General features: G+C 41.0%; 1 protein-coding gene across 8 annotated transcripts in view; it reads right to left on the reverse strand.

Moving 5' to 3' along the window:
- Nucleotides 1–1,359: 1,359 nt before the first annotated feature.
- MBNL2 (muscleblind like splicing regulator 2) overlaps nucleotides 1,360–16,926 on the reverse strand; it is a 155,960-nt gene continuing 140,393 nt past the window's right edge. For 6 of the 8 annotated variants that reach the window (XM_027589043.2, XM_027589044.2, XM_027589047.2 and 3 more), the window contains one exon: nucleotides 3,930–4,132. In XM_027589043.2, coding sequence (XP_027444844.1) covers nucleotides 4,118–4,132 — 15 coding nt within the window. In that variant the 3' untranslated portion in view covers nucleotides 3,930–4,117. Of the gene's footprint in view, nucleotides 4,133–16,926 lie in introns of all 8 variants that reach the window. The other 2 variants (XM_027589046.2, XM_027589049.2) reach the window with 1 other exon arrangement.

Here is a 16,926-nt window from a genome sequence, read left to right on the forward strand (position 1 = left end):
ATTTTGGTTTGCCTGGCTGCCCTAAAATCTTTAAACTGTTGCAAAAGAACTCGGATTAATAATGGAAGAGTATATTTCTGGGTTTGAAGCATTATTTTTAATTTGAGCCCCCCAAAATTGACATAGCCCTTCTCTATTGGCAGGTAATTGTAGAATAATTGATATTTTATATTTAACTATTTTCTATGCTGAAGAGGCGAACTAGTTTTACTCGCTCGGGTTTAAGTTTCACTTTCGATTCTGATGTGGTTCCATGACAAGTCAGTCTACTGATTGAAATGACACTTCATAAAACCAGATGTGAAAATTTTAAGTACAGTTTGTCTTAGATCTTTCCCTTAAGATAACTTGTTCCCCAAAGTTGATACCTTGAACTTAACTATTAACAGAGAATGTTTTCTTGTCATGAGCATCTGATGTGAAAGCAGCTTTTTTTCTGCATTACAGTAAAAACATTGCTCGTCCAGAGAGATAGCCAGTTTTTCAAACATCCACAAAGATGCGAATCCCGATGGCACAGTTTAATACAAGCGCCTTTATTTTGCATCTGCCTGATCTGTTGGATGTTTGTGTTTCCTACGCTCCCTTGTTAATGGGGTATCATAACCACTCAGAAGGCTGAGGCTTTAAACCTGCCCTGAAAAAAACCTTCCTGCCCCCACCTGCCCCGCCCCCAGCCCCGTTCCTACCTTGGCCTGTAGAGGAGGTGATTTCTGCCAACCTCTGCATGACAAGGACCGTTCCAAGCCAACAGCTAATACCACCCTCCTTGGGAAATACTGTGGGGCCCAACGGGCTGAGGAAGGAGAAAGAAGAGAAGGTGCGCACCACCTTGTGGGGGAGGTCTCTTTGCCGAACACCTGCCCTCAGGTGCCATGCTCAGCTCTTGTCTCCTTAGCCCACCTGGCCATGACTGTCTGCAGGGAACAGGACTCACCATTCTGCCTCTTTCTGCAGCCACAGCTGTAAGCCGTGTCGTGTCATCCGGTCAGGCTCTTGTCAGAAGCCTGCCAGTCCTGTGGGTTAGTTGGCGCTTTCTTGTCTTAATGAAACGGATATTTTGTTCCCATTTGGTTACTAATGTTCTCTTCATTATCAGGCAGAATCCTGAAGAGGAGGGCCGAGTGGTGGGATTTATCTTTATTTCTAATTTCAGAAGAACTTCTAAAATGATCCCTTTAAATTGCTTTTCTTACTGTTAAAAAGCCAAACCTAAAAGCAAAACCCATCAGTCTCCCATTTGAAGACCAGAGCTTGCTCTCCTTTGAAGTCACCAAAGGTTTTCTACGCGAATGTGAAGACTGTTTCGTTCGGCTAATTATCCATCCGTCTCCACACAAAAAGGAGGAAGACTAGAAATCCTTTTAAATGCTTCTTTTATTTCATTGGTTGTACATTGGGTGAGTGAACTGAATATTACAACCAAAACATAAGAGTTGATACAAATTAGACTCCTGTTTACACTGTAAGGTAATGAATGAGGGAATTCTTTAAGTGTTACAGAAAGATTTAGTAGAATGTTACCAGTGGTATGGCTGAAAGAATATTTCTGTGAAGTGCTGTTATATCCTGAAAACCAAGAGTGAAATGTAGTTCCCATACAAGTGGCGAGTTCATCTCTTAACTACAGTATTTGTTGAATTGCTATCTTCATGTCTTGGATATTGGTGATTTTATTTTTGTAATTAAACAAAGCATTTAAGATTTATTCATCATAGTCAGACTTCTGAATATAAACAAACTTTTGGCAAATAATATTTATACAGAAAAATAGTTTTAGATCCTCTCAAATCCCAGAATTATTCTATAAAATTACATTATAAATAAATAAAAAGCAAAATCTGTTGTACATATATTTGTACATCTATGCATTTGCCTTGCCTCCTCCTTATTGTAAATGGCATATTTATGACTCTTTGCATATTATAATCACAATTCTGGAAAATGGATATCATAGTAAAAATACAGTCTTCTATATTTGGGGATACAGGTGATGTTTTTGATGCTCCATTATTAAAGGGCTGAAAATAGCTGTGTGCTAATAATTTTAAAAATCAAAATCATGAAACGAAAGACAACGTGACAACAATTAGTCTACAAAAATATTTCAGTGATTCCTGTAATTTACCTCTTAGTAATGTATACTATGTTTTCAATGAGTTTAAGTGAAATAACAAAGAAAGAAAAAAGAAAAGAGGAAAACAAGTTTGAATGTTTTAGGTTAAGTTGTAGCATAACTACATTGTTATAGTTGAGAAAATTACAAATATCAATAATACATAAAGATGAAACTACCAAAGAAATACAAGTTAGATACAATACTTTCCCACAAATTAAAACAAATGCCACAATACAAGCACTACGTAAGATCACACTTAGAATGTGATTTTCTTTCGATGGGGTTATCAAATCTACAATATAAGATGGTCATTAGACGTCGACTGACATGAATTAAAATGGTGGATTTCTTTTTTTTCTCCAACAAAAATGATATGGTTGGTGCATCTAGTTTTCAGAACAGGCGGTGATGCCAAAATTTAAAATATTTTACATTCAATCTCAAAAGTCAAAATACTTCAATCACTAGTATGTTCACAAAGAAAATGGATGTTTTAAACAATTACACATAATATTCATTTATAACAGCTGTTTTGTTTTTTAAACAATAATTTAAAAACTATGTAGGTACTGTATAGGCTATGTGCAACATATAAAATGTGAAATATGAAATATTTGGTACGATAGTGCTTAAAATAAACTTTAAAACAAACTTTCTGAACAAAATTTAATTGTATCGCTATTACCTTGAAGATCAACCAAGTATTTAAAAAAGTAAACAACATTAAAATATGTTTCATCCATATATAGTATATATATGTATGTGTATATATAATATGTATGTACTTGTATTAAAGTTTTTTATACTTTTGAGACATAAAATATGCTTTAAGGTGAAAGAATTAAAAGAACTATTTTTTTCCATGCTGTAGTCAGTTACAACCCTTTAATCCAACTTTTGAAATGCAAAACAGTAATGGATTTTTTAAAAAGTGAAACTATCTACTTTTTGTTTACATAGTAATTTAGATTAAAGTCACAGTCAAATTTTCAGTGACTAAACTCAAACTTACTTAAATTAGAATATTATACAGATCTCCTCACCTACAGCTTTGTTGTTTGACTAGGTTTTTAGTTTAGAAGTTATTCTGTAACAGGCAACCGGATGGTGAGTTAGTTTTTCCAACTAATCCCTTAGATTAGACTGTTGGCATGGGCCTCATTCTTGTCAAGCTGGATGAAGTCTGGCAAAATCTAGGCACTTCTACAAAGTCTCTCTTATAAAACAACTTTAAAAATATACTTGTAAAATAATACCTTCAAGACTTTGTTTGGTGGGGTATGAAGCTCATACCGTGCAAAGTTTCTTTTTCAATCTAGTTAATGTTATTCTAGAATCACACGATTCAATGCGGCATCTCCGGGCAAACCAAATACCACACTGTGATGTGTCCCCCGTACTTGTGCTTGAATTTCCATTCAAATTTTAGGCCTGTAGGACAGGCGTGAGTTTTACTTCACTTCTCACCTTTGCTGCAGCATTCATGTCGTGAAGAAGCGAAACATACTCTTTGATCCAGTGGGTAAAGGAAATGACAGTAATTGGCGTTAGAATCGAACCTGCCCTCGGAATAGATTTCTTAACTAATGCTAATTGTTTATTGCTAACTTGGAAATATTCACAATCGAAATGAGTACATTGGTTGGGCTTTTCTGCATCAGCTATAGTTATGGAGATAAGACAATATTCCTAGGACAGAAACTATGTTTAGAAACCCTTGAAAAGTAAACTTTATCCTTTATGTCTTTAAACGTCACAGCTGGTCGCAGGTAGTTAACTATCTTAGGTTGGAATATACTAAGCATACCATATTTAATACTCATATATGATATAGCAGCACTAGCTTCTTACAGTTGTGGTCTGTCCGGAAGAACTAATTCTTTATTTAGCATGCAGTTTGTGGCAATTCTATTGAGGAGGAAACAGGATAGTATGTACAGTAACAATGTTTAGTTATTCTCAATGCAGATTCTTGGCATTCCATTCCGTGTCTGCTGATTATTTCAGAATTATCTGTTAAAGAAAAAGACAAGTGTGCTTTAGACACCCTTCTGTGGGGGAAAATAACGAGTTTAAGTTTTACTCTTTGCAAATAGGAATTTTCTTCAATTTCTCATTTTGATATATTTTCATCTTTTGAGGCAATCGTAATTTTGAGCAATCCCCACCCTTCGTGCCGAAAAATCTTACACATAAGTTCTCCTGCCATGTAGCTGCTGTAACAAATGGTGATTTGAATGCACACTATTGTATTTTCTGTGACACTCTGACAGCGTCTATGTGGGCATGCAGTGTGCTTAGGCCCTGATCTCCTTTTCTAGTTTCTGCTTCATGTCTCTTTCTGATATGTTCCCATTATCATCCAATTACTCTTTGCTAAGGTGATCAGGGAGTCTAATCAGAGAATTCGTTTGTACATGGAAAGTTGTGGGAAAAGTTTAAATATAAATATTTTTAAATGTATAACAAAGTGTTATTTATATTTGTTAACTTGCATATAAAATTCAGAGATGTGTTCCCATCAAAAGTAATTTTGTTCCCAAAGTATAATAACCACCAGTTTCAAATTCAGGGAACATCTGAATGTTCCATATTAAAGGGAAAAAGGGGCAACCTTCTAATAAAGCAGTTACAACATTCTAAATAAATCCAAAAGCACAAAGCTAAACTATCAAATGCAAATCGTGGTCCCAGGAGCCTGATTTCCAAGTTCATTTCCAACTCCATACCTTTGCAAAAGACAGGGAGGTTGCCCTGTGTGACCCAGTCCTCTAAATGACAAGCTTTTAAAAAGCCAACCTTTTAACAAGTTCTAACAAAAATATTTATTCTTTGTTCAATGCTTCAACCAAACTTTGTGCAATTAATGAAATATTTACTTGTTAAACTGCCGAGAGTCTACATTTAGGAAAAAAAAAACTGAAAATTCTTTATGATCAAGCTAATATTCCTGCACACTGGGATCCAATTCCTAATAAATGCCTCATTTCTATGTATAATTTCTTATCCTGTTATGTTAGAATTCACGTATGTAGATATTTTTCCTTTTAAGTGGGTGCTCCCGCAGTTTGCAAAGAACAGCTTTAGTATATACTCAAATGGTACCAACTCAAATAATTCCTCCCATGAAATAAACAGGAGTATCCTTTAATTTACTGGAATGTACGGATTTATATGGAAGTGATAAAAGTAGAGGAAGAACTCATTTATATTAAATATTTATTATACTAAATGGAAACTCAAAACTTCAAAGTTCCTGAGAATTTAAAATTAATTGGGAAAAAGCACATTGTCTCATATAATGATAGACAAATAAAAATGAGATGTAATGATTTGACATGTAAATTTTATCATAGTATCTTTGAATAGTCCCTGCAAATTTCCAATATCAAATTCTTCAGATGGTTGTATTACAACTTCACCTTTGGGTTTAGATATTTGATTATTAAATAGGAATTGTCCTATTTCATCCCGTAGCTTCAATACGATCTGTACCGTTTCCAAATTAAGAACACTCCCCGGGACATCGAATCGTGTCCTTTTCTTGCCTTTTACTTTAGCAAGCCTCTCTCTAAAATATTTATGGCACAAAATCTTGCAAATTCTTAAATAATATCTATTTTGGAATATATTCACATCCGTGCTTATTAAGTGACACTAAAGGGCCATAGAGAATGATATTCTTAAGCACCCGGAAAGAAAAGTATTCTACAGAAAGCCTAGCAATGGGCTATTATAGAACTTAGTTACAGCAGTGCTTTGGACTCGTCCCTAACAGATGTGTACAACCAGCTGGGTTTAAGTGAATTGTAAATTAACCTTGGAGTTCACTGGGAGCATTACCTGGACTCACCCAGCTGATCCTTCCCCTCTGCCCCCGCCTACATCGGATCCATCACATGGATAAAGACTAAATATAAATAGCAGATCCGTTATCAAGCTCTCCGCTATCACAGTGGCCTGGCGTCTAGGCCAGGAAACTCTGGCTCTGCCCTGGTCTCTATCCTCGGCTACCTTATGCACTATCTTCTGTGGTATTAAAAAAAAAAAAAAGAATGACTCTCCTGGCAGCTGCAAGCTTCAAGAGGTCCAAGAGATTTGATTTTAGAAGGTAAAAAAGCTGTGAGTGTTTCATTTTTGGGGTGGTAGCATTTTTCTGGAAAATATAATTTGATTATTAATTTTTTTTTTTCTGAGAAATAGAGCTCGCTGGTACAATCTGAATTAAGTGTTCTCTGCGGGGGGGGCGGGGGGGGCACAGTCTGGAAACACAGACAGGAGTCCAGATGAGAAGCAGCTACCCTATGAGTGTCTCTGAAACGACCTGCGGCCCATGTGCTTGCTGTTTCTGGTGTCAGGAGACGCGTGCGACGTGCGACACTACAGGTCGGAGGGCCCAGGGGGAGAGGGCAGTTTCCAGCTGGGGGATAGCCCTGGAGGGAAGAGAAGAGCCGTGTGGGGGGCGGGGGGTTAGGTGTACGGGGGGAAGGGTGTAGAAGAAGCCATTTTGAGGGAAAGAGGGCTCTTCTGTCTAGTTTTAAATATGGGTTTTCTTTAGTCAGATTATATTTGTAATTTGCACCAAAGACACATAATTTAAAGTCAGATGAATTAGGTCCATTTGTGTGCTTCCCTGTTGCCTCTCTAACTTTACATGGATATATGAAATATGTTCTATACATAAAAATGTCTTCAATCTCCATTGTAATTTTAGTGGGCAGCAGGATCAAAACCTTTAGAGGGTGTCTGAGTACTTCAATATAGGTACGAAACGTGCATTCTTAAAAGAGCAGGCTGGGGGCGCCTGGGTGGCTCAGTTGGCTCAGAGTCCCACTCGATTTTGGCTCAGGTCATGATCTCAGGGCTGTGAGATGGAGCCCTTCATCGGGCTCCGCGCCCGGCGTGGAGCCTGCTTAAGATTCTCTCTCTCTCTCTCCCTCTCCCCCTGCCCCTCCCTGCCTCTGCTGTCTTTATATGTGGCCCTGAAACATGGGCTATGAATCTGATATTGACAAGTCCTGATCCTGAGCCTGCCCATTTTAAAGTACAGTTAATTAAATCACAGTTGACCACAGTGACCTCGACAGACCGGCCGTCTGTGGCATCCTTCCTGCCCTGCGCTCACCAAAACTGAGACCAAAGTTCCTTCCTCAGCCTCCAGGCCCTGCAGCCTGTGTTTTCTTGGAAGGGGCAATGGAAAATTCTCCTGGGGTCTGCCAGAGCGAGTATAAGTCCGAGAGACTGCTACCACGTTGGGTCCCCCAGAAATCCCCTTCTCTGAAGCATCATTTTGGGTTTTGTTTTAATTTTGATAGATGCCCCCTTGATTTTCCAGGGGGCTCTGAGTGGTTTTTGCCAGAACCCTGAGAGCTAGGTTAGTATTGCCAGTCGTACTGTTGTAGACATAGAAAAGGCAGCGCAAGTTCGCACGATGTAAAAGCGCTTGTGCAAGCCAGCATGAGTTCGAGATGTGCGCTCACTCTTCCTGCTGGCGTGGGAGTCCCCTCCAGGGTGTAGTGACAGTCTGCACTGACCAGGGGAAACGGTGGTTCCAAAGGCCGTGTCTCTACCTCTCGTGGCGCCAGTGGAGATCAGTGCTCAGAAGAACCGCCGTGGGAGCCTGGGAACCAGGGAAAGGGGAGGCCATAGGGTGGGGTCTAGAGCAAACAGCGAGCAGCGACTGTGCGGGTGGGTAGAAACTGCCGAGGGACCGTGGGGCTGCTGGGCCCCTCCCCAGGAAGTCCTTGCCTGCATGGCCAACCACATCCTACCCCGGGGCCTCCCCCAAACGGATGCTGCACACACATCTGCTCAGGGCGGCAGAAGCCCCGCCCCAGGCACAGGTCCGCTGTTTCAGCTTGTGAGGACCCTGGCACCATATATGACAGGGCAGAAATCAAATGCATTGAACAGGATGTACGTCTGTTCGTCTTTCTGACAGACTCGCCTCTTAAATTTAAGGATCTTCTCATATAAGGAGAACCATGATGAACAGGGGGGATAAATGGCTAACATAAGATTTTAGTCAATCTGGTATGGTAAATCAAAATTCTGAACTTTGGAAGGGATTACTTTTCATTCCTTTTTCCACTAAAAGGAGAACACACAAAAAATGGGACTAGCTGATGCCGACGAAATCGGCAATTCTATTTTTAAAACAAAGACAGGCTTGAGCTCAAAGCACTAGTGCATGCGTGAATCTTCGGTGGACCCTCTGGTTGGAACAAAAGTATCTGTGATGCAGAAATATCAGGTGGCTGCAGTGGAATCTACTTACTAATTAGCATGTCCTTCAGGTGGTCGGATTTCAGAATCTGACGACTCTGCTTCATCCACATCCTTAAATTGTTCCCATACGAACCCAGTACACAAGTAGCCTGATATTTATTTACTGCAGAGCGTGAATGGCCCCAAGGAACATCAAATGGGTTGCTTTCCCATGTAATGTGTGGGTGGGCAGTCATTTAATAATCTCTGCATCCTTGGTGAAGTGCCTACCACTGACTCGTGGTGCAATGGCAGTCAAGTTTATTAAAAAGAAGACTGGGTCCCTGTATGGTAAACCTACTGACCGGGGGGCCCCAGCAGAAAGTGCACGTAAGTGAGTGGGGCAGGTAGGGAGTGTGACAGAGAGAAGGCCCCGTGCCTACAAGGAATGGAGGAGCAGCTAATCAGCTCCAGCCAGTTGTTACGTGCAGAAACCCGGGCTCTACACTGCTTGACCTTTCCATTTTCTAAAAGAAGCTGGAAATTCAGCAACTGGTTCTCATTACAGAAAATAACTGTGTGGTCCAAATATCTCTTTAGGCTGTGTCCTCTTTGAGCCTTACCTACTGGGGGTAGCTATCCACTAAGCCCGGATCGCTAGCTTCCTGAGCCCGGCAGAGTCCAGGGCTGTAGGCAACACGGAGGGAGCCAGCAGTCACCGCTGCTGGGCGGGATCGGGGGAGGGGGTCTAATGGGGAGTTAATTCTGCAACTTGCAGACATCTGACTTTCACCCAAATGAACAGGGTACTTGAACCAACAGGCTCCCTGTAAGAAAAAACTACTGTCCCTCCCTTTACTGATTTACCCAGATATGAAATACCCACATTGCCTTGTCTCTTCCAAGATGGTGATAGATTTTGGCTGAGCCATCTATATGCCCTGACCCTTGCTGGACGCTTGAAAAAGAACTGACTAGAGTGAGAAATGCCCTTGGTTGAAAGCCAAATAGTCTGTGCAGAGGCTGAAACACTGAACTTGGGTGCGTCGGCCCCATCAACTCAACCGCTGAATTGACTAGCCCTCATGCCAGACGGGGTCAAAGACGACAAGTCAACATAGCATTTCTCCTGGGCTTCAGAGGCACCAAGTATTACCACTTTCTGAGTTTTCTACCTTGTGATGGATATCCAGGAACTGAGCATATGAATAATTATGGAAATTGTGAGCTTCCAGATGACTTCTAGAAATATTCACACTTTTTATATAAATATGTTCATTACAAAGATTCAGGGACGTCCGATGTTAGCTCAATATTAAAGTATGCCAGAACACTTACTGCTTGGCTTAATTGATAGGAAAATCATTTCAGTGAAAAGACCCAACTGTTCCTATGGATCCAAACCACACAACAATTAGAAGAGAGGAATAAGATTTTACTTCAACCCTCCTGTGGAGAGCCATCCAATAGTGTCTTTGTAGTGTGGGGTTTGAAGACGTGGATAAAACATGCCTTATAAAATATTCGTGTGGTTTTGCTGAAATCTGAAGGCATCTGAATAGCACTCGCAAGGGATCTCAAGTGGACATTTCCAAGCAAGGCTGTTGAATTAACTGGGTCCATGGCAAAACTGAGTTTTGTAAGAATGAGGCACTGTTTCATTCATCTTTATATCCCTAATGTCTGCGATAGGGCTGGGCATGTAGGAGGCATTGATTAACTGCTGGGTGCACGGAGGGTTGAGTCAGTATCTACTGAGGACTCAAGACCACAATGCTGGCATCAGCAGAAGGCCAACAGACCACTCACAAGCGAGACAGTAATGGCGGCAAGGAGAGGCACCCTCTGGACAATATATATTATCTCTGCTGTCTTTCAGAGCGAGTTAAGGATTCGGAAATATCCAAAGAAAACACACAGGCCTCTCCTTCCCCTACTCCCTGTTATAGACAAATAAGAGGAAGAATCTTCCAGGCTGGGGGAAGAATCACTCACAAATACGGAAACATGGCAGATAAAAAAAATGCCACCTGAAGAAAACTTCTAGACTTGGTTGATTCCTTAGAAGTCTTCTTCCACAGTTACAAGGCCCTGTTTCCTTGGAAGGTAATTTTTAAGAGGATGTTTCACTATCTCCTTAAACAGAACTAGTTATTAATTTTAAAACTGAAAACCGAATGGAATTTCCTAAAACTATGGCCAAGCTAAGGAGGCTTGCCTGTTGCTCGCCATCCTAACACCCTTTGTTTTTCTCTTTATTCTGTCATGCATGTTTCTCTTCACTGCTATCTACTGGCATCCCCCCACGCCCCCCAATCTCTCCACTGCTTAATATTCTCTCCATCTTTTCCTAGTACTCCACACCGCTTCCCTATGACAGTTGTTACTGTCTGAAATTTCCTGACTTTGTCTGAGAGGCCAAACTTGTGAAGCATCTTGATTGACGTAAACGGTACAAAGGCGGAGGGACATTTGTACAGTTTTGGCTACAAAATAATCCTGGACTTCATCCCAGTATGGATTACCGAAGTCAAAAGCAAATGTCTTTGGTTTCGGTGAACATAACATTATCAGAGCAAGTCTCACGACACGTGTTAATAAATGAACACTTTTAAGCACTTTGGCCGATTTTAAGACTATGCGTAAACTTGAAGTGCATAAACAATTCAAAGGTAATGAGCAGTATATAAAAAGACACTTTGGAAAATAGTCCTATTCATTATCTGGGGGGGGGTATTGTTCTGAGAGAAGGCAGCATCATATGCCATATTTGACTTGTTTTCAAAATGGATTTTTATGAATATAGTAAGGGCACATTTTGGGGTGGTGGGAGAAAATTCTCACACATGACAATGGGTTTCACTCTTGAGAAGGGCAACTTGAGGCTGGTCCGAACGCCCCTAGTATTTAGCAGACCTTAAAGGGCAGTATAGTCAGGATTATTGTTTTTCCTCTCATTAATGGAAAGTTTACATTCAAAGTTCTAATTCCCTTGTTTTTAATGACATCATTTTGTTGAAGACTCACTTCTAATATTTTCCAATTAGGTGAACGAAAAGATTTTTCAGATATACCTTCCAATGTATGAAAAACTATCACTTAAAAATATTAATAATTGAGTTTCTGCACAAAAGGCGATAACGATGGCCTCATTGAAGATTACTGACCACGGTCTACACTGACAATTTATATCATTCTGGACAAAATAGGTGCAGGGAAATTTTTGATTTGAATAAGACTGCACTCCTTGCATGAGTCCATGTCACACGTGGAAAAATCTAGACTCTTGTGAGAATGGGGTGAGACTTCAGTCATGATTCCCTTCTCTACCCCACACCCAGCCTCAACCAGTCCAATTCCCCGGAGGGAATTCTGAGGAGCATTTCTGCTGCTTTTACAGTGAGACAGAAATCTAGCCCTTAAATTGTCTAAAAATCTGTGTATCACCCACAGGTGATACACAGGGTGATTCTTTCTCTTGTAGGATAATAAATGAGGAAGCAGGAAAAGGCATAGGGGAGACTTCTTGTTCCTCGTGCTTCCCCCAGTGCTCTAGAAGTGTTTAAAACAAAAACACATTTGGGAGTGTCGTGTGCTTGTTCAGGAAGAGAGGAGCTACGGAACCGTGTTTGCTCTGCAAGTGCCAGAGGAGGTCAGAACAACAGGAAAACGAAACCAAATCCTAGACTGGAAGGGCCCCACAACAGCCAGGAAAAAAGGAGGCAGATCAAACATGGCGTCCGTGGGAAATGGGCAGGAGGGTGGATGAAAGTCCCTGGTTGCCCGGCAGGGACAAGTCCCAGATCTTCTCTTCCTATTCCTGCCCAACGTTCCTGACTCCACACCGTACATCTCATCCCCACCCCACCAACCTTCCCCAGCAAACATCCAAGTCCTGGAATTCACGGGGGTGATGGTTCCTCTACTCTGGCAGGTGGAGAAGGTGAAGGACTTTTCCATCACATAGCTGTCTGGGGCTTTGAGTGAGGCATGTGCTTTTGGCCTCTGTCTTGAATCTCAAAGATGTAGAAACATCCATGCACGTGGTATGTGGCCTGTTCCGTGCTGTTAATAAAGTATTATCCTTGAGCGATGTCACTAGTGAAGTAAACTCTGATAGGCCAACCCGGAGACCTTACCATCAAGTTCATCACTGTCTCTATAGGAAAATTATTTGAGTCTTAAACCAAATGACAAAGGGAATTCTGAACAAACATTTTTAAAATTAGGGACTGTCTACATATTAAAGGAGGCTAAATTCCTCTACTGTATCAAGAAACAATAGGTAATATTTGGGCCACACTATTTAAGAAATACTCTAAACCATTATAAGAAAAATTATACAACATTTCTCTAAAAATATCACATTTAGAGTATTTTCCCTGAAATGCGTGGCATGGGAAGCTATCTGGGATTAAACAGGCCACCCATATCGGAGGCTCTTTCACTGAAGGTGACCTCTGGGCATGAAGGTGGAATCTAAGAAAACTTTTTTATACCTTTAAAAAACAGTTTATGCAGCAATGGAAATGAAATTTCAAGAGCAGTCATTTCTACCTGCTCTTTTCAATATGGGGTTTTACTCCCAGTAATAAATTGAGGATTTGGGCCCAGAAAAATCACAGAAACAAGATCCTGTTGGATTCAACATCAAGTCCTCAATCGGGCTCAATACCCTGCTTTTGTATCCACCACCATTATGTTGGACTTAGAATCCTGAGCACATTTTGGCTGTAGTACTCATTTTAACTGTGGAGCAGAATGTGTAATTCAGCCTGTTGACAACTGGCTTCTAGGACACTAAAGGCAGGAAAGGAAGTAAATGCGAAGATTCAGCAAAAGGAACGGTGAGATTAGTGTGACACATGAAGCATGTCTCTGTGTGTCGTAATCATCTTGTACATTTTGGGAACCGGTAGGATGACACTGCCATCTAACAAAATTTCCAGCAAAATCGGCGGTCTTTTTCTATTTTAGTTCTTGGCCTGTATGTTTGTGTATGTGTGTCAGAGAGAGAGAGAGAGGTTGGTTAAGAAAACTACTTAATTGTGGGTAAAATCACGGTGCAAAGGAAAAATCAGAGTCCCGGAGTGGAATTTCAGGAGGCTTGTCTGTGCCACCAACAAGCTTGGTGACCCTCTTGAGCCTTAGTTTCTTACTTTGCCTGTACCACACGGGCACCTCTGGTGGGGAGCTGCACCCGGTTACCATCTGTCTTCCCTAACAACTGCGAGGAGCCAAAATATCATGGTATAATAGATGGCAAAATGGAGACCCCCCCAAAAAAAGAAAAAATATAAAGAAAGCACCTATATTCTCTTTTATTTCCTTATTGCTGTCCTCTGTCAAAACTCAGCAGCTAAGACCATCCTTTTGGCATTTCTGCTTTTGGGGATGATCCTTATTAGTTGATAATCACTTTGACAGGAATTCTTTGCATGTTGGTTTACTGCCTGTCTCCCTTATTAGGTTAGACTCAGGAGAACAGGGACTGTTTTGTTCGATTCTGTATTCCCAGAATTCTGAATTACACATGGTAGGCACTTAATAAATGTCTGTTGAGAAAAGGTATGAAGGTGCGTTGCTACTGAGTCAACAGTGGGTTTTTGTTGTGGCCTGGCATCTCAGGAGAGACCCAGCGTCCACCAAGGATGGCTCACTGAGGAAGGATTTGCATTTGCACTCAGCTACCTGCCTAATGAAAACTCTTAGAGGAAAACACAGCAGCAAGAGAATTTTTAATGTAAAAAGAATAACTCTGTGCTATGGATTTAAGAGAAGTACAATCAGACATTTTCTTTCCAATCCTACTCCCTGCTTCTTTGGAGAAACGTCTACTCAGATCTCTTGTCCAATTTAAAAAATTGTGGTAAAACAGGCATAGCTTAATATTTGCCCTTTTAACCATTTCTAAATGTACCGTTCAGCGGCGTTAATACACTCGCCCATGAGCAACCACCACCACCAGCCATCTCCAGAACTCTGCAGCCTTCCAAAACAGACCTCCGTACCCAGTAAACAGTAACTCCCTATTCCCCCTTTGCCCCAGGGCTTATTTCCTTCTTCCCTCTCTCCTTCCCATGTTTGGCTTCCAAATGGGATCCCTGGCTCTCTGGGTCACACCTGGGTCATCAGCAACCTGCGAGGTTCGCGTTCTAATTCACTCCCTGACATGTGGTGGGCGAGACCGGTGTGCACAAGTGTCCGTAAATCATGGTTTGCTCTAAGCACAGTGATCTACAAGTATTTAGTAAATGCCACGTACACCTTGTCAAAATATTCATGTTTTGTGGCTTAGCCTAGGAAGTTAAAATAGGTGAAATACTACCAAATAAAACAGTGGTCTTATATGTAATTCACTTTGCTTACAACCAAACAACCTCGCAGCGGCTCCTCTGGGTTGCCTCCTCCAGGCCGTCCCAAACAACCATTCCCAAGTAGTGACGTTCAATCAGTCTGAGACTGGCATGAAGGTAAGGTTCTGTGGAGACCGTGGAGAAAAACAGTATCTCTCTTTCTAAATTAGCATTGTTTGAAAAAGTCCTGGTTGAGAGGACTCCTCTTGGTAGACTCTTTCCAGCCAGAAGTTATTTGCCACTTTAGCAACCTGGGAAAGGGTGAGATGGTGCCCTTGTCCATCTGCTTTCTAGCTCTTGTTTACCGGACTGAAATTTGAATTTCCTTGTGGTTTCATCAAGCAACGGTATTTTCAGACTATTTATGATATTGAACTTGGCTTTCAAAAAGGCGTGCTTCTATTAGAACTTTCTCCTTAAATGGTTAAAACTTTAGAAACTAATAGTGAAACTCAACAGTGAGAAGTTTTTAAGGGAACCATATAAAGAGGTTCAGCCGGATCCTACATTGACCACAAGCTCCAATCTCATTCAAATATGGTGGAGACACAGGAGAACGGGATTTAGAGGCAGGCAAACCTGAATTCTAAGACTGTCCAGTCACTTCCTGCCTGCTTGAATCTTAAATTATTCTTTAAGATTTGCTCTCCTCCGGAAGACGGACAAAACACTTCACAGGGTTCTGTTGAGTAGTAAATGAAATAATGTATAGCAAGTGTCTGGTATGTAACAGTGCTTATTGGTAAGCGTTGGTTCCTTTCCCTTAAAAGTGAAGGGGATAAATAAAATTTGGCTTCAGCTTCTATTTAAGTGGGTATTCAAATAGTAATACTGTGCACTTAAATATGATATGATCTGTATGGCACTCCATCTATGTTGGTAATTAACCTGATTTTGATGAGATTAAGATATGAAAAATGTCAAACACACTTGCTTTCCTTTCTATATTTTTGCATATCCTGGCCTGTCACTGACAACTAACTAAAGATAGGCCGAATTTCTCTATTCCTGAAAGTCTTGACTGTCGCTCATATTTGTCATTTTCCAAACTAAAATCCTTTATTACAAAAGCATCAGTAGCCATCAGCGTCTGATGATCAGTGTCCACTGCCTAGAAAGTTAACATCGTATGAGAGGCGGGACCTCCCACAATTTATTTTTTTAATTTTTATTTTTTTTTAAGATTTTATTTATTTATTTGAGAGAGAGAGAATGAGAGAGAGAGAGAGAGAGAGAGAGCACATGGAGGGGGAGGGTCCGAGGGAGAAGCAGACTCCCCGCGGAGCAGGGAGCCCGATGCGGGACTCGATCCCGGGACTCCCGGATCACGACCTGAGCCGAAAGCAGTCGCTTAAACCGACTGAGCCGCCCAGGCGCCCCGCGGACCTCCCACAATTTACAGTTAGATCCTGTGCAAGTCCAGTGTCTAGGCCCACTCCGCGTGTCACCGTGGCTTCGTCTCAGTAGTCCTCACCTCTACAGTGGGAATCAAACACTGTCCCTAACTCATGAGCTGAGAGGATTAGATCAGGTATTTAGTGAGTACCTGGGGGTAGGAAGCATATAAGACCACTGTTTTATTTGGTAATATTTCACCTATTTTAACTTCCTAGGCTAAGCCACAAAACATGAATATTTTGACAAGGTGTACGTGGCATTTACTAAATACTTGTAGATCACTGTGCTTAAAGCAAACCATGATTTATGGACACTTGTGCACACCGGTCTCGTCTACCACATGTCTACACTTCTAGCTTCAAGACCTTCACCTCTCCTCTCCTGGATCTCACATACACCACAGACAGAGCCAGGGAACTTATGTTATGAGCTTATGTTAAAAAAAAAAAAAAAAAAAAGGCAACTCTTAAATACCCTTTTCCAAGGCAAAGAAATATAATGGGGTTTTCTTTTCATTCTTGACACACTCCTTAGATTTCCCTTTTTTAACTTCTTATTCAAGGCCATCCTTCATGTTGCAGGGGTCAGAGAAGAGCAAAGAAAAGGTGAACAATAGGAATCGATTCAAATAATTCCTCTTCTCCCGAATTCTCATAACCACGGTGGTTCTCTGGCCTCTTCAAATATTTTGGTGTAACAATGACAAATATTGAAAGAATGACTGGTGGAAGAACTACGAAATTATTACTGGAAAAAATATTTGGAGAACAAGAAGGAATCAAGTTTAACATCCCTGGCTATCTTTTTGGTTCCTCAAAAACCTTTCTAAATTCTATGGCGGAAGCA

Source organism: Zalophus californianus, chromosome 3, assembly GCF_009762305.2.
Source record: "Zalophus californianus isolate mZalCal1 chromosome 3, mZalCal1.pri.v2, whole genome shotgun sequence".
NCBI classification, from domain to species: Eukaryota; Metazoa; Chordata; class Mammalia; order Carnivora; family Otariidae; genus Zalophus; species Zalophus californianus.